This window comes from Hydra vulgaris, chromosome 01, assembly GCF_038396675.1.
Source record: "Hydra vulgaris chromosome 01, alternate assembly HydraT2T_AEP".
In the NCBI taxonomy this organism is placed as follows: domain Eukaryota; kingdom Metazoa; phylum Cnidaria; class Hydrozoa; order Anthoathecata; family Hydridae; genus Hydra; species Hydra vulgaris.
This window is the reverse complement of record NC_088920.1, coordinates 13,422,341-13,448,156: the sequence shown is the minus strand read 5'-3', so window position 1 is coordinate 13,448,156 and position 25,816 is coordinate 13,422,341. Positions and strand designations below refer to the sequence as shown.

The 25,816-nt window shown below is 27.5% G+C and overlaps 3 protein-coding genes and 1 long non-coding RNA gene across 4 annotated transcripts; 3 read left to right on the top strand and 1 right to left on the bottom strand.

Annotated features, from left to right (window-relative positions):
- Positions 1–14,929: 14,929 nt before the first annotated feature.
- LOC105849841 (uncharacterized) lies at positions 14,930–16,304 on the bottom strand. The gene has a single exon (XM_065787430.1). The coding sequence runs from the start codon at positions 16,284–16,286 to the stop codon at positions 15,033–15,035; it is 1,254 nt and encodes a 417-aa protein (XP_065643502.1). The 5' UTR covers positions 16,287–16,304; the 3' UTR covers positions 14,930–15,032.
- Positions 16,305–17,171: 867 nt separating this feature from the next.
- Positions 17,172–22,021, top strand: LOC136074117 (uncharacterized). The gene is made up of 11 exons (XM_065786418.1): positions 17,172–18,068; positions 18,728–18,781; positions 18,960–19,024; positions 19,166–19,199; positions 19,567–19,629; positions 19,973–20,036; positions 20,125–20,837; positions 21,153–21,206; positions 21,316–21,378; positions 21,634–21,687; positions 21,932–22,021. The coding sequence occupies exons 1-11, from the start codon at positions 17,172–17,174 to the stop codon at positions 22,019–22,021; spliced, it is 2,151 nt and encodes a 716-aa protein (XP_065642490.1).
- A 25-nt stretch (positions 22,022–22,046) lies between these two features.
- On the top strand, positions 22,047–23,159 carry LOC136074787 (uncharacterized). Its single transcript, XR_010635437.1, has 6 exons — positions 22,047–22,114; positions 22,207–22,260; positions 22,407–22,442; positions 22,563–22,622; positions 22,707–22,800; positions 22,880–23,159. It is a non-coding gene; the product is annotated as an uncharacterized LOC136074787 (long non-coding RNA).
- Positions 23,160–23,409: 250 nt separating this feature from the next.
- On the top strand, positions 23,410–25,613 carry LOC136074116 (uncharacterized). Its single transcript, XM_065786417.1, has 2 exons — positions 23,410–24,678; positions 25,422–25,613. The coding sequence occupies exons 1-2, from the start codon at positions 23,410–23,412 to the stop codon at positions 25,611–25,613; spliced, it is 1,461 nt and encodes a 486-aa protein (XP_065642489.1).
- The last annotated feature ends 203 nt before the right edge of the window (positions 25,614–25,816 follow it).

Genomic DNA, 25,816 nt, shown 5'->3' with positions numbered 1-25,816 from the left:
TTAGTGGGGAGTAAAAACTTAATATAAAGTTTTTACTGAAGTAAAAATTTTATATTAAATTTTGCATCATCACTTTTATTTATTTTTATCTCAGATCTCATAACGTAATTACATTATTTATTTGTTTTTAGAAAGGTTAAAAGCAAAACGTGACAAAATCGATACAAATCTCATAAACGCAGTAAATATCGGTAACTAAAGCAAAACTATTGTATTAAGATTTTATTTTCGTATTGATTGTGTTGGTGTGTAAAATCAGGATTACTTTTTAATTAAAGTATATATTATACATAACACAAACGTATTATACAAGAAACTAACGAATAAGTTACTAGATAAAAACTTCAAAGATAAGCAACTTTAATTGTATGTGTGTTTGTGAGTGTGTGTGTGTGTGTGTGTGTGCGTGTGCGTGTGCATGTGCGTGTATATAAACACTTATGTATGTGTATACAAATACATATATGATGACATGGATGTGTGTGTGGGTGCGTGTGTGTGCAAGCGTGCGTGTGCGTGCGTGCGTGTGTGTTTGCATGCGTGTGTGTGTGTACGTGCGTGTGTTTGTGTGTGCGTGTGTGCGTGTATATAAACACTTATGTGCGTGTATATAAACACATATATGATGACATGGATGGAAAAAATTTCATTAATGTTTAAGAAAATGAGCCACATAAGTAAAAGGTGAAAAAAAAAAAGACAACAAGCAAAACAAATTACATTTAAAGAGTGCAAAGACGGAATCGCTATGAACTGATGTTTGAGAAAAATTAATGGAGTTTTTTTGAATGTTATTAAAACGACGAAAGCTTGGAACAAGACGATTCACAAAAGATTTAGCTTTGGTAAATGAAAAAAGAGATGACCATTTCAGCAGAACATACATACATACATACATACAACATTCATTCATACATACATATACATAAATTATAATAATAAGTTGATACTCATTTATTTATTATTATTTATGATTTGTATTTTTAGTGTTTCTTTTTTATAAAAAAAATATTTATATTTAGAAATGCATGTAAACATATAAGTATAATAATAATCTAATATTCTAAATGCATAATTTATAACTCTGTTTTTTAGTACATAATTTTAAAAATATGCATAAAATGCCAAGTTGTGTAAAAAAATTTTGACACACAAAAGAAAAAAAAATCAGTAACTTTCAAACTCACAATGGAGTTGCTGTGAAACCACCTACATATAAACCCGAATTCATTTCAATTCACAAGTTTACTGCGCAAGTTTAATGAACCTCAGTTTGCCAGCACGACGCTTAACGGCAGCCTAATTGGGTGAGTGGCATTTATGGGCACTTTGAAAAACTGTTTTGATTATGCGTTTTGTACATTTTGTAGCATACCTCAAGTAACTTTAATGGAAAATATTGGTGGCTGGAAAAATCTTAAAGAATAACTTGGTAATAGATTTTCTGAAAATCAACTGCAGCTAGGTTGGTGGAGCAACGTATTAGTTCCTATTGCCAAGAAATTTCTCGAAAGTTTTAATGGAAATCGTAATGAAAAAGTTTAGCAGAGTTGCATTAATCGAATTAATTTTGAAAATTGACCATCTTACTTGACTGGTTGGGCTCTAGCATTTTCGCCTTTTGATAAAGGACGATGGCGTTTAGATGACCAAAAACAAACTTTACAAACAGGAAACTATCGCGAGATAAGACATAGTAGTCTAAAAACGAACGTAGTTGAAGTTAGTTTAGTAAATGTAAGTAAATGTAAGTAAATGTAAGTAAATGTAAGTAAATGATAATAGAAATAGATATGACGCTTATTTTCATGCAGGGAGTATTGTCAACACAAACGAGGAAAATACAAATACAATTCGACCCAACTTTGATTTTACTATGTTTAAGGTACCAAATGTTACAGTAAAAAATTAACTTTAGTTTTGTTTAAAGTACCTTTAAAGTAATTTTAGCTTTGTTAAAATTACTGTGTAATTTTGTTTAAAGTTTTCACAAGTTTTATTTTTAAACTTTTTACTGTTTTTTTCTTTAATAAAAAACTTTTTTTTGATCATTAAATACTAACATTTAAAAGAATATTTGAGTATTTCCTAATATAGAACTAAAAAATAAGTTTTTAAAAACTAGTACCACAAATTATAGTAACCACCCGTGTGACAATAAACGCTATCAAGCTGCACAACTATTCAGTTCCACCGCTTAGCTAGCTAGGGTAAAATCTATTTTTACTTATCAGCAAAAAAGTCAACTTTTAAAACAAAAAGTTGTAATAAAAAAGTATAAATAATAACTAAGTAAGCTAAAAGTGTATTCAAAGATTTAATATATTTTAAAAATATTTGAAAATAGAGTATTATATGTGTAACATTTAGTTCCTACCATAACTTGTTTTGATGGCTTATCAACTTTGAAAAATAATCAAGTTAAAGCATTTGTACAAATTCTTTAGCACCCATCATATAGCCTTATATATGAAAAAAAAGGAAATAACATCTTCCAAAAATAGTTTCAAATAATAATTTTGACAAAATAGTTGCACAAAATAAACCTTCTTAAGCAAATTTAAACTATTTAAGAGCAGCATATTGAAAGATGGTAATTGTGTCCTCATTTTTACGTCAAAAAAACTCGCTTCTAAACTGCATCGTACTATCGTTCTATTTCAAAGTCCGAAAGCAGAATTGTTGCAACAGGTGTCTCAATTATAAGTAAGATATCTATTTATTTGTTCTTATTTGTTCTTATATTATAAGATATTATAATATAATTGTAAGTAAGATATCTTATAAACAAGATAAATAATGAATAGCTTTATTTTTTGAGTAAACTAATAAACTTTTACTTTTAAAAAAAAACTTAAAAAAAAAGAGTTGTTGTTGGAATATATAATTTTGATATGTAACATAAATATGAGTTTATTAAGTTAAGACTTTCTCCTTAAAAACTTGTTATTTTGTTTAGATTTATACCAAGCTTAATACCCAGAACTTAACGTAATTATTTTTTACTGTCGCTATAGCTTTCTATATTCTATTTTTGAGTTAATTAAAAAAGTATGCCACAAATTGTGGAAGCGAGTCCTCCGAATTGAATTTATAGAAAAAAGTAATTCACAACTTAGTCTACCAAATTGAATTTATAGAACTAGTTGTAAGTTATAGCGTTTGAATTTAATCCATAGAATATTATTGAAATAGTTTAAATCTTGTCTAGTTTTACAAAAATTTCTAAGCAAATTAGTAAACTGTGATTAATTAATTTTTTGTGCAACATCGTTTTGCAATGCATTTTGAATTAGTTTTGTGTCTTTTGTATTCTATAAAATATTGCAGGCTACTTATTAATTAATGAGTTAAGAAATAGAAGATTATTAAGCTAAAATGTAAAAAAACTAATAAAAAAAGTACAAAGAGGTAAACATTAAAACTATTAATTACTTTGTAAAATATATTTAAAAAGCCTAACTAGGTAAAACAAAATCAACTAAATTGCAAAAAAAATCTACGTCAATGGAAACTTTTTGGACATAAAAAAACTGTAGAGCAATGGGTAAACTGCAACATAAATAAGGAGAACACAAAATAGACAAAAGAGAATTCCTTAGCACTAAGGCTCGTGACAAATAATTGATAAATAAAGATTTTTTGAGTTACATACATATGTACATACATACATACATACATACATACATACATACATACATACATACATACATACATACATACATACATACATACATATATACATACACACATACATACATACATTCATACATACATACATACATACATACATACATACATACATACATACATACATACATACATACATACATACATAAATGCATACATACATACATACATATATACATACATACATATATACATACACACATACATACATACATACATACATACATACATACATACATACATACATACATACATACATACATACATACATACATACATACATACATACATACATACATACATACATACCTACATATATACATGCACACATATATACATAAAAGAAATTCAATACTTCTTTCCCCATAATTCGTTGAAGACAATAAGTGTACACAGATGGCATGGTAGAGAGATATAGTAATAACTTAGTCTTCGCACTAACTTTTTCATATATTACAATAATACAAAAATAATGCTTGGAAATACTTATAGGTATATTGTATACCACAATATACTTTTAAATATATAGCCTACTTTAGATAACTTATTTTTTTAGAGCAATTTTCTTTTCTTTTATTTTTGTATTTAAAAGCATTAATTCAAGGTAGAGTTTAAACATTAAAAGATTTACTAAAAGAAGAAAAAGTAAGTACAGATTCAGTTTTGTTGATAAATGAAACGTACCTTCAAAATAGTGTTCAATAAAATGGTGGTATACTTATGAAAAAATTGAGAACGAAGAATCTTATTCAGGAGTTGTTGTTTTTGTTGTGTGATAGTAAACACTCGAATGCAGTGGCGGATCCAGGTCATTGTCATAGGGGGGTAAATTGACCAACAAACAAAAATGTGCTTTTTTTTTTTTAGATAAACCACTTTTTTATTTGATTATTTAGAATATTTTCGGAAAAGTTTGCTAATAAATACATTGATTGTATCTGAATACAAATATCTTTTAAAAAATCAAACGTTGAAAATAAATACTTAGTCTGTAATAAAGGGCGGATTTAGGCAGAAAAAATTTTAAGGGCCCTAAACACTCCTAAATACAACAATTTTTTTCCACGATACCCTATTTAAAAATCAAACTCGCTAAACAAGGCAGACAAGACTGCAGCCTGTGCATGGTGCACAGGCTGCAGTCTTGTCTGCCTATAAGTAAATCTGGCCCTGTCTGTTATGTGCAAAAAAAGACAAAATAATATCTTTAGTATATTATTTTTTTTAATAAAGACTTTTATAAATTTTACAAACTAAAATTTATAAAAGTCTTTATTAAAAAATTTTTCGACATTTATGATGCAACCTCTATGGATATGCATCATAGCCAAGCTATTTATTTGTTCTTGTCCTATATTGAATCTAAACCAAGTTTTAAGACTTTTTAAAACCGAGAAACTCCGTTCTCCCGAAGCAACGCTAACAGGAAGGGTGCAAAGCAGTTGCAAAATACATTTAGGTAAAGGGCAGACATTACCATCACCAGCTTCCGGCGCACATTCAGGTAGGTATTGTTGCTTTTTGATAGCGTTTTTCCGTGTTAGATCCCAAAATTCGAATTCTGAAAAACTTTCATTAATTGGACATTCTCATCAACAGTGTTTATGTTGGGCAACCCTTTTATAAAACTCAGTATATTAGTTATGGATGCTGTTAACTCTGTCTTTTTTTATTTAATAAATTTCTAGGGTTGCTGTATTTAATTCAAACAAGTTCAAGGTTTCATCAGAAAATCTAAACTGAAAATCTAGAAGTTGCTATCAAGTAATGGTAAATAAACATTGATTCTTTAGTAAAATAGAGTATCATGGTATTGAGGTTTGAGGGATTAGTTTGTTTTCCTGTAATTCGTGGAATCTTGATTTTTAAACCTAGGTATTCTAGTAACTTTGATGCAGTCATAAATATAGCATTAAAGTTTTCTTCATTCTGTCGTTTTGTATTTAATATCTTTATAGTATGTTTAAGAATAGTTTTGGCATATTTCTTATACAATAATTTTTTTTGAAGAGCCTCACATAAAGACACTGTGGTATTTAACACATTGGTTAATGAACAAAGTGTTATTACAAATAAGGGCTCAGATATTGCATTTTTTTTAGTAATGCGGCCTTTGTTGAAGAATCCCGTTCATTTAACTGAGATATCAAATCAAGTGTTTCTACTATATTTATTAAACAAGATTTAAAACTTAACACAGAAATTCAATCCATCTTGTTTCGCATAAGCTTGTAAGCATTCCCTTATTTATATATTTTAGAACGTTATTTCGCTTCGGCGAAGCTTTAAAAAATGATATTACTTCTTTTTTGTATTTCTTACAGCTCGCACAGACAAACATTTGGAAATTGATAAGTTTAAAGCATAGTTGTAACGTGGAATTTTTATTGCGTTTGGTAGGATCTTCTGTAATTTCGTGACTGCTCCGTTATTTTCACCTAACATCTATACCAACACAATCCTTTAAATTAAAGCCAAAATTTGTTCATGTGTTTGCAACTGTGTGTGCTAGCGATTCTCCAGTTAATATAGATTCATAAATAAAATCAGAATAACTTTCAATATGGCAGTTTACAAAACCAATAAAATCTTCACACATTTCACAGGTGTTAACATCAATATATCGTAATACGACTGCCATTTGAGAACTATAACTGGTATCCGTTGTTTTATTAAATATAACGCTATAAAATTTTCCTTTGAAAATTCTTGTTTTAATTAAGTCCTGAATATGTTAAACGCATAGTTCAAATATTTAAATTTGAATAATTTTACTTATTTATGTTGCTTTAGAACTACAGTTAATTAATTGGTTTTTTAAAATATTGTCCCCAGCGCTCACTCGAAAGCAAAGCAATTCCCGAAGATTGCAATCATTAATTACTGAAGAGTTTTGATCTGTTTCAAAGATCTGCCCATCATCGCGATGACCTCGCAGAACAATGTTCTGTCGACCAAGAAATTTTATACATTCAATTATAAGCTTTAATCATTTTCAATTTTCTTTAGCCTGTTTAAGTCTTCCTTCGTTAACTAAATTGCGTTCATTTGTAGAAGGACATTAATATGTTCAGATGAAATCTGATGCTGCCAACATTGCAACTTTGTAATACGCATTGCAATAATGTAATTGTAACTCTCCATCCTTACTCAAAAGCTTTGAATAACTTTTAAATGTAAAGTAACTAGCTTAAGTAATTACACTTGACCGTGTATTCCCTCAACTTTTGCAAAATGAAAGCAATCCTTACAAAAAATTCCATAAAGGTATTCTGAATTTATTATCCGCGGAAGTTTATGTATATGTTTCTCGGATAAAAAGCAATTAACATTCTTACAATTAACATTCATATATGGATATTTGTAATTTGGACCAGGAAACCAATTGCATTTCAATATTTGGTATTTATCTTGTTCAGTTACCTGGCGTATTAAAAATGCCCCAATGTCTATATGCAAATAGCTATTATCTGTCGCGGGTATTGAATCTTCTTTATTAATTTCTGCGTTTGTTTTACTTGTAAAAATAGCAGCTTCCACACCGAGTCCAGGTTCTGGATATAAAGAACTAAGTTTCATTGTAACTTGATTATTTTCAGCGTCGTCAATAAATGCACCATTAAATCGTTCGGATGATGACACCGAAGGTTTAGGCAAAACGATAGGACCAGCATGGTCATATATTAGTAGAATTTCAATTCTTTTGACAAAATTGTCATCTAAGGAGCTTGTTCTCTTTACCCTGTTGGTCATTGCAACTAATAAAAATAATTTCATTTAAAATAGTAAAAATCATTTGTCATTTATTTAAAATAGTATTAAACACAATTTTGTTTTCTAGATAAGAAATTAATTCATAAGAAATTCATTCAGTTACTATTAAAAAAAAACTCTTTGAATCTTATTTTAAATAAACTTGAAGTGTATAAAAATGTAATATGGATTGAAGTGTTACAACTTCAATTGTTGAAAAATAAGTACTTTTTTATTGAAATTTTAACTACCAAATACGGCATATAAATTATACTACAAATTAAAATTAAATTAAAAAAAAAAAAAAATTTATTATTGAAACTAAATCTATATTTATTTTTTTCGAAAGTTTTTAAAAACAGTTTTAAAATTTTTCTAAATAGAACGATGTTTTTTATTGTTACCTAATTATATAATAGAATGAATGAATGATGATGACGTAAAAATGTTTAGAAACTTTCATCGCTTTTCGTCGATATCGTAAAAATTTTTAAATGCAACAATAGATGTTTTTTGTAGTGCATTGAAATAGTTTTAGTTTTGCAAAAAAAAATGTAAATGGTTATCTTCAGAATAATTTTTTGTATTTTGTTATTTCTTTTACAAATTTTTCAATAATATTGTGATATTTCTTAGGGGAGGAAGGGGGAGGAGTAGTTAACCCTCTTTCCCCCTCCCACCCCCCACCCCACCAAACCTTTGTATCCGCCATTGCTCGAATGTTTACTATCGCACAACAAAAACCGCAACTCCTGAATAAGATACTTCATTTTTCTTTTTTTTCGTTTTTTCTTTCATCTCCAGAAACTTTTTTCAACAAATGCTTTAACAATTAACGATATAGATCTATATCATTTGTTGAAAAAATTTTTTGGAAATTGGCCGATGACGAAAATTGAAGAACTTCTTTTATATCTTTTTGAAAATACTTTTATATTTTGCGTAAATATCATAGTAAATATCATATTAAAAAGTAAAGTTCTACAAAATAAAATTGAGACCTTAATTCATATTGTACATTATTTTAAAAACATAAGAAATAGTGTAATACAAAGAGGTTTATTTTTCCAACATTTGACTTTGATACCTTGCGGTGCTCGGTGATAAGACCGTAAGGACTTTTGGGAGCACAGAAATAAATGCGAAAAAAAAAAATTTCAGGATACAATTAATTTTGAAGCTACAGACGGTTTTTAGCAGTTATTTCATCAAGTTAATAAAAAAAATTACTTAGTACCTGCTATATGAAAGCAGACAAACTTTCTTCAATTGGTTTACATCCAGTTAAAGAAAAACAAATTGTTAAGCTCGCTATGCCAATTTTTTATGAGTCAGTTCATTCTGAAAGATAAACGAGGTTGTTTTTTTTTAATTAACTACTGCTAACTTCCTATATTTAACAAACACACGAGGGGCAGTTTTAAATTCAAAAGAAAAAAAAAAAAGTTATAAAAATGTATGAAAGGCTCATGTTTCAAATTATCAAAAACCTAAAACTTTAAATCTTTTTCTCAATATGTAAATGAAAGGTATAGTACAAATATATATGTATGTACATAGTTATTTAGGTGCTCCAAAAAGAAGTTACACTCGCATCACAGAACATGGAAGAGCATTCGACCAGAGGGTTCATGCTCCCTTTTTTACTAATGTTGCCTATCTAGCTAGAGCTGGCATCGAATCTAAAATACAAGTTACTTTCTACACAAATTTAAAATGATATGATTGCTCCAGGTAGTGCTGGAACAAAGCCAAAATTTTTGATACAATTCTAAAATAGCTTACCTTACCCCATATTGTTTTTAAAAAGAGCAATATTTTTTTTACTTATACTCGTTTTTTTTTTGTTGTCTTTTTTTTTAGTTAATAAGATACAACAAGAAGATATTACGGCTTTATCATGGACACCGCAAAAGATCATTTAACTTGAAAGCTCACGTCTCTTTACTTCAATTTCCCCTATCTAGCGAGAGCTGCAATCTTTAGAAGTTCAATATTCTAAAGCTTTAAAAATACAGATATTTTGTTAAAGAAAGAAATTGATTTTATCGATAATTTCATACAAAGAGAAGAAGTTATAGCTTAAATATATATAGTTTTACACATACAGTTTATATACATATATAGTTTTAAAGTTTAAAAAAAAATAAAACTAAAATACTAAAGCTTTTTGAGCTTTTTTTATAATTTTATTTTCTTTTTTTATAATTTTAGAACAAGCGTAACCTAGGCATATGAAAATAGTGCCAAAATATAATAAAATACGTTTCAAGTTTTTTCTGATATTTCCCTCTATTAATAAAGCAACTAAAACAGATTTGTGAGTTAAATTTGATTTGAGCTCGCAATGCTTTAGACATTGACCAAATAAACATAAAAAAAACTACCAATGATATTTGCAGTTTGCATGAGAAACAGAGTTTGATTGGGAAAGAATTTAAATTAGTATCAACAAATATATATGCATAGATAATATAATAGATAAATTTTCCGCAAAACTAGATTTGCAAAGTGAATCTCAAGAGGAGCTGTTTTTAAACCCAAAGACAGATCTATAGGGCATGAAGGGTTAATCGAATAGTAACCCCCACCCCCATACTTCATACTCAGATATTTAAAAAAGAAATTTTTTTTGTGAATTTATTATGGTGCACCAAAAAAATTAGAATAAAAAAAGTTGTAATATATGACGCAATATGCAATATATGACGCATTTTCATAGTTATCCAGGAAGTTAGAAATGGGGGGATTTTCAGTTTTGGGGCGCTGACTTGGTTGACCCAAACTATTTAGTAAAGTACGGAGAAAGGGAGGTGGAAGGGACAATCTAAGGGTTTAAATCATAAAAATTTATTAATTAAACTTTTAGAATATCATTCTAATATTTTCTTAACCTATGTAGTCTGGATCCACCGAATCAAAAATATCTACGTAAACGACTGTTGAAAAAGTGTAAAGCTTAGGGTATCAAGAGTGTACTGCAACACTAAATATGGTCTATTTTAAAAGAAATCAGGCAAAGAGTTGTTATGGATGATATGTGTCACAGTGGCTTAAGATTTTCAGTGATGTGTCTCAGGGCTCTGTACTTGTTTCCTTTTTATTTTTGATATTTGTAAACAATCTACCATCAATTGTTAATTCAAATTGAAAATTGCAGATGACAGTAAACTAATCAAAGTTATAAAAATGTTATAAAGCAATTTGCAGAATAACATCAATGACAAGTCGAAGATTGAAAAGTGCAAACTTATGCATTTAGGTAAAAAGAATCCTCAAATGATTTATATTATGATTTATGACGGCAAAGAGCATATGTTAGATACAACAATAAGTCAAAGAGATTTAGATGTTATAAGTTAATCCAATCTAAAATGGAGTTATCAAGTGTCTTCAATGACAAAATTGTAAAAAACTTTTGGTCTAGTTAAATGTACTTTTACATACTTTGACAAGGAAATATGAACTCACTATAAACGACATTTGTGGGACCATTTTATGAATTTGCTATACCTGCATGGAAGCCTTGTTTACAAAGGGATATTAATGTGTTAAAAAAAATACAAATGAAGAGCAAAGAAGAGCAGTAAAGTTAGTCCAACAATATCAAAAAATTTCATATAAAAAATGACTAAAAGCAATTGGTTAAACAAAATTGGAGAAAAAAGAGTATAAGAAGATCGTTAACAACAATACAGATTTAAGCAAATTCTAGACTAAATATGTTAGTAAAAAATTCAGATTATATACAAAAATATCATTTATAAGACGATGTATTTGAATGCTTCATTTGAGTTGACACGTTAAGTTTACAACAAATATTGTTTATAAACTAGTGTGAACTTTGAGTTCTTTTTTAATGGCTGAACGAACGCGTAAAATAGTCAAAGTCGCAAATTAAGAGTTATAATTGGTTTTGCAAGTGAATTTTTTAGAACTTGAGTTACCAACATTAAGAGATGTTATTAAATACAGTCTTCTTCTAAAAAGATATCTGTAAAGCAAATGCAAAACTTAAAGAAACATGCAAAAAGTTTTTCTTTAAAGTGAAAACACAATGGTTGAAAGTGAATCATAAAAATTCCCATTGCGACGGACAAAGTCGGTATAAATAAATTATTTTATGGGAAAAAAAATTAGATTATAGAAAAAAGCTACAGGTATTATTAACTTCAGGTGTCACACTGAGACCATTCCAAGTTTAACTCTTATCTGGACAAGCTGTTTGATGTAGCAAAGTGCAAGTGTGACATATTTCTTATTTATTATTATAGTAATAGATTTGGAAGTTACCCTGGTATGTTTGTTGATATTGGGGAAGATATTAGATGGAAACATGTCGACAAAGAAATTTTTAGTAATCGCATGCTCGTTGTACATTAAAATATTTATGTTTATATCTCTAATAATGAATAACTTTTTCTGTTCTCTATTCTTTGTAACTATATGCTTCAAATAATTCGAAAGTTTACAAGTATCAGGTGGTTTGTAGCACGTAGAAACTAAGTAGTTCTTAGAGGCAGTGTTAATAACTTTCATTGTGAGGACCAAACTATCCTAATCAGAGTTTGAAAGATCATTTCTTATCTTAATGTTTAGATCATTCCGTATATAATTCACTATTCATCCTCCTGTTTTGTTAACTGATCGTTCTTTAGAAAATATTTTATAGTTTAGAATTTGGATTTCAGAATTTGTTTCTGCAGCTTCGTCAGAGCACCAAGTCTCTATAAGGTAGATCATAATGAAAGTATGATTGCATTCAAGGATAAAGTTTTTAAATTTGTCTATATTAATAAGTAAACTTCTGATATTTCTGATGTTTAAGCTAAAGTCGTCATGTTTGTGTGATTGTGTGGTAAAGGGTTAATGATTGTGTGGTAAAGATTTATTATTAATTTCAAAGATATTCAAATGCAGCGCACAGTGACTCAAAACAACAAAAAAAATGGTAATAAACCCTTCACAACTTTTCTATAAATTAAGTGCTTTTTTTTAAATAATATGAAATTGAAATAAATTTTTTTTCAAAAGTATAATTAGTTTTTTAAGAAAACTTTTATAATATATTTTATAGTAAAAAGAAGTGAAAAAATTTGATATTATTTTCAAAGAAATCTGAAAAATGTGAGATTTTTATTTAACTAAAATTGAGTGGTTTTAATTTAAATAAAAGTGTATATTGATTTTGAAGATAATATTATTGGCTCTATATATTTCAAATTTACGAAAAAGAAAAAAAAGGTCTGATTTTTTTGTTTAAGTTTAAAGACTTTTTTAAAAAAAAAAGGTAGCAAGTAATTGTATTTTTGTGGTTTATATATCAGCTAAAAAAATGTTCCACCGAGTTCCAAAAATATATATATGTTTTCTAGTTAATTAACATTTCTACTTTTAAAATATAAAGGGATTACTGCGGTCTCCTGCGGTATTGGAAGTTATAAAAGAAATACAAATGTTGTTAAACACTTAAAAACTTTGTCTTCCGCCATTTTTGAACGTATTTTATTACATTCAAAACAAATGAAAATGACGGCAACTTAAATTTTAATTTTACTTGCTCTAATATAGTTTTTAAATCATAAATATTAAATCTAGTTTTAAAAAACGTGCTTTTGTCATTAAATACTATTTAAAAGTTTATTAAAATATTTATTGACAATTTTAAAGAGCGATTTATTATTCGATAAGAACAACATGTTTGAAAAAGCTTAACTGAACAACTTTATTATTTCCTTAAATATAAAGTTGAGAGCCCAATTTTATCAAGCCAAAGTATTTATAAACAGAAATACGAGACAAGCAACACAAGTATAGAACTTAAAAGTGAAGAAATTCTTTTTAGTACAGCTTTTGTGCCTCTATTGCTCAAAGTAGAAGATGGCGAAATTTGGAAAAATGGAAATCCTTTAAGTTGTCACTTTTGCAGACCTCTTCATCTACAATATAAAAAAGAGAGTCCAATTTTATCCAGAGAAGAAGAGTCAGATCTAAAAAATCAAATAAATACCTTAAAGACGTTTTGCAAAGTTTTTGATATTGCAGGAAAAAAGGTTACCTTTAATATCAGCTATAGAGTTGATCTTACAATGTTTGATAATAAAGTAGTTAACGCACTTACAGAGACAAAATCCACTCAATCCTGCAATGTGTGCAATGCTAAACCCAACGAAATGAACAATATTGATTCATTAAAAGCAAAAACTGAGAATGAGTCAGCCTTGGGGTCGGAATTTCAACTTTGCATTGCTGGATAAATGCTCGGAATTTATTCTTCATTTGAGTAATAAAATTGAATTAAAAAGTATAAGCCAAAAATAATTGAGGAAAAATTATCTGTAGACTTAAAAAAAGAGAGATTTAGGTACTCTTCAGAAAACGGTTAAGCCGGGTCTGGAAATACCAATGACGGCAATACTGCCAGAAGAGCATTTAAAAATAGTGAAGTTTTTCCTGAAATTACTAAAGTTGATTGTGATATAATTGAAAGATTGCATAATATTCTCATAACCATATCTTGTGGATATCCTATTAATATCAATGAATTAGATTAATACTGCACTGAAACAGCTAAACGTATAGTGAGTTTGTACGACAGGTATGTTATGCCTCTTACTGCACATAAACTGCTTCTGCATAGTTCTTCTATATCACATAATTTCATTTGCCAATAGGTGTATATTCGGAAGATGCATTGGAGAGTTTAAATAAACAGATAAGAAGTTCTAGACTTAAGCACACGACAAAAATATCAAGGTTAAACACAATGATGAATCAGATGCACTACCTTCTAGTAAGGTCAGATCCAAAAGTATCAAGCATATCTTTTAGAAAACTTAAGAGCTATCGAGGTAAACCGTCACCAGACGAAGTTATTAAATTAATTGTAATGTAAATAATAAAACAAATGTAGCAAAATATAGTTTTTTTTCTCTATGTATCAACATCCTTTAAAAACCATTTTTTTTTAAATATCAAGTAGAGTAATATATCAAGATAATGTATTTGTCTTGAAGATTCTGAAACTAAAAAATTTTTTTTTTGTACACGTAGTCACCTTTAACGCGCGTATACGCGCATTATACGCGTCGAAGCTGCGCATATAAAAAAAAATTTATCAACAAATTTGAAATCTTAGACCCAAAAAATATTATTTTGATATATAACATTATTTATTTACAATTTATGTCAAATTTTATTTAATTTTTGCCGTTTTTTGATTATTCTGAGTCACTGTGCAGCGTTTTAAAGTCTATTGTATCATTAGCCATAACGATTTTTTAGAAAAAAAAAACTTGTTAGAAAATCCACTCGTTTGAAACAGCTGTTTATTTTTTTAAACTTCTGCAATAAATTTTATAAAATTTAACAATGGCGTACTTGAATTTGGAGTTTGCACTAAGTCTGAAAGACTCTTATCTGAAGCATGAATAATTCCTTATCTTTATCATAACTTATGTGAAGCATGAATTATACAATTTAATTATAAAAATACAACTATAAACAATTTATTCAAAAATTATGTTTGAAATAAATTTGCAATTATAAACTATTTTGAAATTTTTTTTAAATAACTTTTTTTTTCTAATTTAGTTATTTTCATCATCAATTTTGTGTTTATATGAACTATCAAGTCCGTCTTCTGGAACCTTAAACATGGCAAAATCAAAGTTGGGTCGAATAGTGTTTGTATCTTTTTGGTATGTGTTGACAATACTACCGGCATAAAAATAATATGTGAACCCATTTTCCTTTACTTTAAAGTCAACTTGAACTGCGCTGGTTTTAGTATATGTAGGAGAAACTTTGCCATAAAAACCTGATTTTAAAATATTCCTGGGGTTATCTAAACGCCATTGTCCTTTAATAAATGGCGAAAATGCTAGAGCCCATCCAGTAAAGTAACTAGAATTTTTTTTATTTGGCCTCTTCATTGGAAGTTCAAAAAGACAGGATGAAATATCTCTTACATTATGGAAATCAATACAACTTTGCCAAAAATTTTCATTGCGTTTTCCATTATAACTGCTGATGAATTTATTTGCTATGGGAACTAAAATGTTACTCCACCAACCTAGCTGCGGCTGATTTTCAGCAAATTTATTACCAAGTTCAATGATTTTTACTTTTAGTTTTTCCCAGTCTTCAATGGTTCCCATTAAAGTTACCTGAGGTATGCCACATACTAAGTTAAATTCGTATTCAAAATAGTTTTTCATAGCGCCCATAAGCGCAACTCGCCCAATTAGACTGTCATTGGGCGTAGTTGTTGTGAACTGAGGTTCAATAAAATCACGCACGTTGGCTTTAGTATTTTTATCAATTAAATTTGACATTTTTTTGATCAAACCGGCCCAATGGTCAACGGTATGGCTATAAGATTCATCAATAACAGTCAGTGTTTTTTTTTCTTCATTGGTTACAAAACAATGGCGCATCTCTTCAGCGTGGTTGTCAACGTATTCTGTTAGTTCAATAATAATTGTTAGCCAGACATCATCAGGGCGAATAGAAATAGCGTAGTGATTTTTGTAAGCGTCATATAAGGCTCCGATTAAACTGTTTCCTAATGCTGCATAAATTGGTTGCACCGGTGGCTCTGTAGACATGAGAAGCTCACCTTTTAGAGCTGTAGCAATGTTGCAGTTATTTAAAACATCACGAATCGAAATGGATTCCGGTATTTGTACAGGTGGTTTAACTGCAACGCCATTCATTGTTAGTTTGAAAGTTACTGACTGCTCTTTTCGTAATGTAACAAAAGAAGAATGATCTTTTTCTTTTTGTTTTTTCTCTTTTTTTTGTTTTAACAACTTGTTAACAAAATTTGACAGTATATTCATATTCTAAACAAATTTTACTAGGCTATAAAATAGAATGTTAAACTATATATATGAAAATAAACGTATGGATTAAAAATTTTTTTAAAAAGAAATACTAAAAACTTAAATAATAAAAAAAAAACTAAAAAATTATAATATAGGTTTATTATATTAAAAAAAATTCCTTTTTGTTAGTTTTCCGTATTCAACTTATATTTTGTATAAACCCATATTTATACTTATTAATTTCATATTATATTATTTTTATTTAGTTAAAGCGTTATATTCAAAACAAGTATGTGTATGTATGTATGTATGTATGTATGTATGTATGTATGTATGTATGTATGTATGTATGTATGTATGTATGTATGTATGTATGTATGTATGTATGTATGTATGTATGTATGTATGTATGTATGTATGTATGTATGTATGTATGTATGTATGTATGTATGTATGTATGTATGGAAGAACTATTACCAACTTACCGAACCGCGTACTTCTTTACGCGACTCTTTATCGGCTCTTTTTTTTTTATCGGCTCATTCAAGTGGTTTGATTTTTTTTTTAACTTATTTTGCATCATTATTGTTTCTATATCCACACAGTGGTCTGAACTAAATTGATCTGATAAGTTGGTGTTAGTATTTTTTACAGTTACACATAATTCTCGCAAATTCCATCTTTATTGAACCCTTAAAGGAACTGTTAGATTTATTCGTTATCAATATTATTAGGCATTATATATTTAATTTTAGCGATGAAAAACATAAATTATAAATAAAAATAAATACTTTAATGACTTACATATCTTACTCTTTCGCTACCGGTAGTTTTGCGCTTTTTTTTACTACTTTGTTTGTTTTATATGCGCTTACATTTTATTATTAATTAATTTTAAAAATGGCAAACTTCAGTTTTCTAAAATCCAAAGGCTTAAATCAGATTGAGCAAGAAAACAACGAATTTATCGTAGAACTACCTCTAAACATGCCTCAAGACGCTTTTATTGGCGAAGGTTCTTTTGCAAAAGTTTATAAATTTGTTCATAAAAAGAAGGTTATTGCTTGTAAACTTTATAAGCATCAATTCCCTAAATCAAAAATGTTTCTTATGTCTAATCGTTTTAAAAAGCTTAACCATCCAAATATTGTTGCGTATATTGGCTTTAGTATTAGACCTCTAGCAATTTTGTTTGACTACTGCTGTGTACTAGTAGAGAATACAGTATGCCATTCATTGCCAGAATTATTAAATTTGTTTAATGAAGAAAGCTATTTTAATTATATGGAACGGTTAGACTACTGCTTACAAGCAGCTAATGGATTAAAATATTTGCACGACTTAAACATTGTGCATCATGATTTTAAGCCTGCAAATATTTTAGTTCATGGCACTTTAAGTAGCATAGTTATAAAACTTACTGATTTTTGTGACCTTGCTATAATGAAAGAAACAATGGCAACAAAGACTAAGGTAAAAGCTGGATTTGTTGGTTTAACAATAGCTTATCTTTCTCCTGAAATTTGTAACTATACAGTTAATACTGTTACGAAAGAATCAGATGTTTATGCCATGTCATTATCTATTTTTGAAATTATGTCAGGATTAGACTCACCATGGCAAAATCACTTTTCTATTTATAAAGATATTTTTTTAACTCAAGCTCTTGAAAAAGGGGAAAGACCAGATACAAATATTATTTCTAAAATATATTTGGAATCTGACACAAGACATCTTGTTGAAACTATTGTTGGAGGATGGTGCAATGATCCAGAAGAGCGATTAACTTGTGTTCAGGTATCTTTATATTTTTGAAACTTCAAGATTTTGAAATTTCAGGATAAAAAACAACTAACTTTGTTTTTTTTAATGGTATGTATTTGTTACATTTTTTTTTTTTGTCTTTTTCTAATAGAATATCGAATCAATTTTCTTATTCGATATATATATATATATATATATATATATATATATATACATATATATATATATATACATACATATATATATGTATATATATATATATATATATATATATATATATATATATATATATATATATATATGTATATATATATATATATATATATATATATATATATATATGTATATATATATATATGTATTATATATATATTTATATATAAATAAATATTTATAAATAAATATATATATTTATATATAAATATATATATATATTTATATAAATATATACATATATATATATATATATATATATAAATATATATATATATGTATATATTTATCTATATATATATATATATATTTATATATATATTTATATATAAATATATATATTTTATGGTTGGCAATTTTTTGCCAACATTAGTTTTACTTATTCCAAGGGTTCTATATATGTAATTATGATTTTATACATATACACTTATAAATAATGATTTTTCTTGTTTTGATTTACATAAATTATAACTTTTTAGATTATTGGTAGATTAAAAGAATTAACAATGGTAACGGTATCTAATTTATTTCAAGTACTTAATCACAACAATTTAAAAAATTTAAATATGGAATTTAAGATAAATTAGCATAGTTCAAATTAAATTTTTAATGATGGTTTAATGATGACTATATAAGTTTATTATTCATTATAGCTATATATAAGTTACTTAATGTTTAATTATTTGTAGTCATGTGGCTTTCGAATTTTAGAATATGTCATTGAAAGAGTCCAGCAACGAAGAAGTATTTGAAATGTTAAAGGAGCCTTTATTTGAGTAATTTAAATATAAATTTATATATAGTTCCTTCCATTTCTCTATATAAAAAAAAAAGAAATATTATATATAAATAATTGTTAATCATAAATACTTCGACATAAAGTTATGACATGTGTTATGAATTGTTATATTTTATAGATCTAATAAATGTGCTAACAGTTTAAAATTGCTGGTATGATTTATTTTGATGATGATAATCATTATTTTTTTATTTTTTAATAATTTGTTAAATAAATGTTAAATACATGCATTTTAACTTAAGTTTTGGAAATAATTTTTTTATTAGAAGGTTTAAAATATTTTTATAAAGGATTTAAACTTTATAGAATTTTTAAAGAATGTAAAAGTTAATCAGTTTAAGTCTTGGCCAATTTTAGTTTATAAAATATAGTATTTCTCTTTATATGCCATGCAATGCACCATAATTAGATAATTGACTTTTAAGTCAACTAAAATTTTCAGCATTTTAGTTAACTAACAGTTAAATTTCTCAGATAAAATTGTTTATAAAAATGTACTCAAATATGTTTTTATTTCAGGATGATAATGTTGAAAATAGTAATGAAGAAGACCAGAATATGCCAGTTTGTTTACCTAATTTTGTATTTAAATTAATATAATTACTTTTTTTTTTTCAATATACCTTGAACATTTAGGCAAAATTTTACTTAGGTTGTTAAAGAAGTTCATAGAACTTTATCTATAAAGATACAATGAGACAGGAAATAATTTAATATTTATATATCATTTTAAACTGTGTTTAGTTATTACATTTTAGGTACTTGTTGAAATATTTGAATGTTTATTAAAAAAGTTATTTAAATTTTATTATATATGTTTAAAATAAAAAATTAAAGATGGAAAAATTTGAATATCGAGGATATATTAAAACCCATGCTCTGCTTAGGGTTTCAGCACAAGCCATAACTCATGAATTGGTTTTAGTCTCATGGTGACCAAGCTCCAAAATATAGTACAGTTGCCAAGTGGGCTACTTTATTTAAAGATGGTAGAGAGATTCTAAGAGATTAATCCTTGCTCAAGGTGCCCTTAAACCACGTATACAGCTGAGAGTATAAAATGTATGTGAGCCATAGCCATTATTGAAGAAAATCCGCATGCAACACATGATATAATTAAAGCCCTGACATCAATCAATTGTTTTACAATCAACAAAATCATTAACAGTGCACTTAAAAAAAGAAAATTAACATCGTGTTGGATACCCCACGAGTTAATCGATCAAAATCGCAAGAATAGATTTGAAGCATGTAAGGCTAATTTAGCCCTTTTCAGAAACGGCCCATGGAGACTTTGTGATATTATTACAGGGTATAAGTTGTGGTTTTATTTGAGACAAGTTGGACACAAGTTGGCTAAGGCTAGTTGGGTCGGTGAAGGTGAAAGTCCAAGAACTATAGTAAGATGCGACAGATTTCAGCTGAAAAACATGTTCTACATCTTCAAAACAACAAGTGTTGTTCATTTGGGTTATGTTGAAAAGGAAGACACCGTTGCTAGCGAATATTATATAAAAAGTTGTTTAAAACCTCTTATATGCGAAATAAATAATAAAAGACCTGAAACAGGCTCTCAAAATTTCAAATTTCTCCATGATAACACTCGACCTCATTTGACTCAAACCATCACAAATTGTCTAAACCAAGCTGGAATTACAATAATTCACCACCAAACATACTCACCTGACTTAGCTCCATCCGATTATTGGCTATTTGACTTGATAAAAAAAAATCTTGACAATGATACTGATGTCAAAAGTAAAAAACTTGCACAACAAAGCTACTTCAAAGTATACCCAAAGAAGAGTATAAAAAAATGTTTGACAAATGGCTTGAGAGGATGCAACTTTGTATAGATAATAATGGACATTATTTAAACATTTATTAAAATAAAATTAATAAGAAACTCTTTTTTTTTAATTATTATTATAGGGGAGTTCTATGAACATTCCTAACGACCTAAGTATTTACACAAATCCATAGATTGTTGACAGTTATTTATATACAATCAACTTTATTGTCACAGACTGGGTAATAAGAGTTAAGACCTGTATACAATCAGAATGCCTACATCATAGATATATAGTTGTTAATTATAATTTTAGAATTTATTTAAATATCCTGCTGAGTTTAAAGGCCCTCTACTTGCCATAGATAAGGTTTAAAAAAAAAATTTAGTTGCAGTTTTAATTTGTTTAATTTTCTTTAGAATTTTTTTCTCATATAAAATTGTTTATAAAAATATAAACGAAAATGTTTTTATTTCAGGATGAGAATGTTAAAAATAGTATTGAAGAAGACCAGAACACGCCAGTTTGTTTACCTAACTTAGTATTTAAATTAGTTCAATTACATTAGTTTGCATAATTTAAAAAAAATCTAAAAAACACGGAATATGATTTTTTTTTTAATATACCTTAAGCATTTAGACAAAATAATATTTAAATAAACCAATGAGTTATTTACACTTATTTATATATAATTGACTTTATGTATTATTAATACAGACTGGGAAATAAAATTTTTGACCTGTATTTAATAAAAATGTCTGTATAATAGATTTATAGTTGTTAATTATATTTTTAGAATTTAACTAAGTGTGCAGAAGAGTTTAAAGGCCCTGTACAAGCCGTATATGAGGTTTTTTCAAATAAAAATTCAGCGAAAGTTTTTAATTTATTCAATTTTGTTTAGAAATTTAATGATATATATATATATATATATATATATATATATATATATATATATATATATGCATGTTTGTTTCATTTTTCTTACATGCCTTTAAAAAAGGATGGTATAAACTTATGGTATAAACTTTGATATTTTACAATTTTCAAACACATATAACATTTTAAAGTTTAGCCTAAATTTATAATTTTAGGATATTGAAAATATGTTTTTTGATGGTGAATTCGATGTAAATATTTCAAAATTAAATATTATGATAAATTTTTTTTGTTTATTTGTTTGACTCTGATTAAATATATTAACATAATAATTTTAGTTTCTTATTGAGAAATCTTTGCCACACCAAGAAATTGGTAATGTTCATGTTGATAATAATGTAAGTTTGTTATAAATTTGTTTTCAGAATTTAATTAATAAAAAAAAAAAAAATTTATGTTGTATAAATATTACTTTTTCTTGTTACTTTAGAAGTTTCTTACTTCAACACTAAATAAAGTTTTTACCTACAAATTAAAATTATGGGTATCTAGAAAATTTTCAAAAGTAGTAAAATTTTAAATAATATTATTTGTTAAAGTTATAAATATATTAAAATCTTTTTTTTTTTGAATATAGATTTGAATAAATTTTTTAAATCCTAAAATCTGTTAAATTGTTTATATATCTAGGCTAGAATAGAAACTCCAGCTTCTCCATTAAATGAAGTATGTTTTTTGATTTTTGTATCTCCTAATTTTACAAGTTACTGATGAATCCATTACATCCCAGTTTTATTATCAAACAGTTTTTTATAAATTATAATTCCATTACAATATCTATTTCAGACCGAAAATGCTGAGACCAGCGCTGAAGAAGACAGTGGCTTAGAAATACATTCAATCAATGTAAATACTTCATGTTATTTTACATTTTACATTTTTGTTACATTTTCATTCAATGAAAAATTGTTTTTTTTAATCTTTATTTAGAGTTTTGTTGATGTTGAGCAAGATGTAGATGAGGTTGATGTATGATGTATTTCTACATCCTCTTAATTTATAACAATAACTTTATTGTGCATATGTAAGTATATAAGTTAAAGGTTATAATATATTTATTTTTTTTCAAAGATTTTATGTTTACATTAATCAACTTATTTTAGAATGACAGTAGTGATGGTGATTATCAACCAAGCAACCTAAGTTCAAATAGTGATGGGAGTAGTGATGAAAATGAGGAAGCAAATGTTTCAATAGAAAGGGGTGATGTCAGTGTATTAACTATCCATAAAGAAATTCCAAAGATAAACACCATGCTGCAAGATTGCCAAGCTTCTTGTAGCTATTCTGATGTTAGCAGTTCTATGACACCAAAATTAAATAACTATGAGCAGATTGTAAACTCTATTGAAAATTTAACTGAAGCAGTTGTCTGCAAAAGTAAGGGTGATGCTGTTGGTAAATAATTTATTGTTTTTTTAATAACTGTTTAACAGTTTAATTGTTATAAGTTTAATAATTGATTAATAATTTAATGGTTAATAGTTTAATTGATAATTTAGTTGTAAAAAAATAAAGATATTTATTAACTTCAAATTCATTTCACTCTTAAATTATTTATGTTAGGGTAATTACAATAGAATAAAATTTTAAAAATAATTTTAGGTATTCCAAAAGAAAAAGTGGTCATAAAATGCACTTTTGTTTATATTGTAAAAAACGTGTTTGGAATCCTCCTCGGCATTTTATGAATATTCATAAATCAGAAGATGATGTTAAGGAAGCTCTATCACACCCATTAAGAAGTAAAGAAAGGTCTCATGCTTGGAAACTAATTACCAGGCAAGGGGATTACCTAGCTAATATAAATCTTCTTAAAGATAATCAAAATAATCTTTTTGTTGTCAGAGAGTCATCAGCCAAAGTAATGGAGCTTGTACCTTGTATAAACTGTCATGGAATGTTTAATGCTAAAACTCTTTACAAACATGCTAAAAACTGTAAACCAAAATTTTTGGAAATAACTTCAAATAAAAATTTATCTTCAAGTCGAGCTATGCTTGGTGTTGCTGTAGGTGATAAGAAGTTTGGTGAAGTGCATGAGCTTATACTATCAAAAATGAAGCGGGACGATCTTCACCTTATTATTCGTAATGACAATTCATTATTAATGTACGCTGCTGTTGAGATGCAAAAAAAACAAAAAGATAGATATCATGATATTAGGTATTCTTTGCGTTGCCTTGCTCGAATCTTGCAAATATTTCGAAGGAATGATATGCAAGAAAATGCTGTTGCAAGTTTGTTGGTGTTACCGGAAAATTTTGATCTTATTACTTCAGCAGTCAAAATTCTTTCTGAATATAATGGCCCTAGAGATATTGGGAAACCAAATACTTTTCTAAAGGCAGGATTTTGTTTACGCAATCTAGCACTTACTGTAAGAGCACTTGCTTTGAGAGAAAACTGTAATATTAAAATCGAAAAAATAAGAAACTTTTTAGAGTTATATGATAGTGACTGGCAAGTTATGGCAGGAAATGCAAGGTCAACTTATGAATCTGATAAAGCTAATCAGCCTGAAGAACTGCCATTGGAGGGTGATATAATGATTTTAAGGAAACACATTTTGGATGAAATGAGAGACTGTGTTTATCGCATTGAGTCTTCTAGTTTTTCAAATAAAGATGTTAAACAACTTGCTAAATTAACTTTGACACGAGTACTAACTTTTAACGCTAGACGTGGTGGAGAAGTATCAAAATTAAAACTTTTGCAGTGGCAAGGTGTCGAGGATGGAAGATGGAAAAGGCGAACCGATATTGACAATCTTGATGACCCTGTAGAAAAAATTCTTGCTGATCGTATGCAGGTTTGCTATATTGAAGGGAAAAATAAAAAAGGGAAAAGTAAAAATGCTTTGGTGCCTATACTTTTTACCAGTGAAATGATAGGCCATAAGGTTAATTGTAAAACATAGGTTGTATCTAGAGGCTCATGATAGTAACCCTTATGTTTTTGCATACAGTGAATTTTATTTAAAAGGTTGGGATACTCTTCAAAGCATAACTAAGAATGTTTCAAATCTTCAAAGCTGAAGACTTATAACACCTACAAGAACACGCAAACTTTTGGCAACAATGATGCAGCTATTAGATATGCATGAGTGCCTAATTAACATGGCTTACAAATCATTTTGGTCATACTAAAGATGTTCACATGAATTGGTATAGAAAGGAAGACGCTACCATAGAGCTGACCAAAGTAGCAAAAGTTCTTGTAGCTATTGATGATGGAAAATCCTGTAAAGAACAAGAAGATTGATGATGTTCTTGAAGAAAATAATAGAGTTTTAAAATAACTCTCATGTTGTTAGTGCTTCAATGGGTAAACAGTCAGGTAATAGTTAATGGTAATATTTAACAATAAAAATTTTCAATTGTTTTTACATGGCTAAAGTGTTAAGGATTAAAAACACTTTATGCTGCAATACTCTGTTTTTTTATTTTATTTGATAAATGTGTTTCTATAGAAAAAAGAAAACAGTACACACCAAATAATAACTGTCAGGACATGCTAAAACCTATTAAAAAGGTATTAATTGCTATCACAACTGGTTTAAATGTAGTGTTATGAAAATAGTTTTCAAGTTTGTAAACTTTTTTAAAAATTGCAACTTATTAAAATATGTTTATTAATTTATAGAAAAAGACATGGGAAACATGGACTGAGGAGGAAAATGATGCAATTAATAAAGCTTTTCGAGCTCATTTATTACAGAAAAAGATACCTCAATTGCACGAGGTGTTGCTAGCAATTAAAAACTTTCCTATTTTGGAAAAAAGAGGACATAAAAAAATTAAAGATAAAGTTAGAAACAATATTTTAAGAATGTAAAAAGTAGCTTTTTATACTCAGAACTATACTAGGGTAAAGATTTCACCTAAAGTGTTTTAATGACATTTAAATAAGCGAAAATAGTTTGTAGTTTGTAATAAACTGTTTTAGTAATTTCAGTTCTCTAATTTTAGAGAGTTAATTATTAGATAATCTCTTAGACTGGAGTTATTTATCGGATTAATTTCAAGACAAGAGTTATT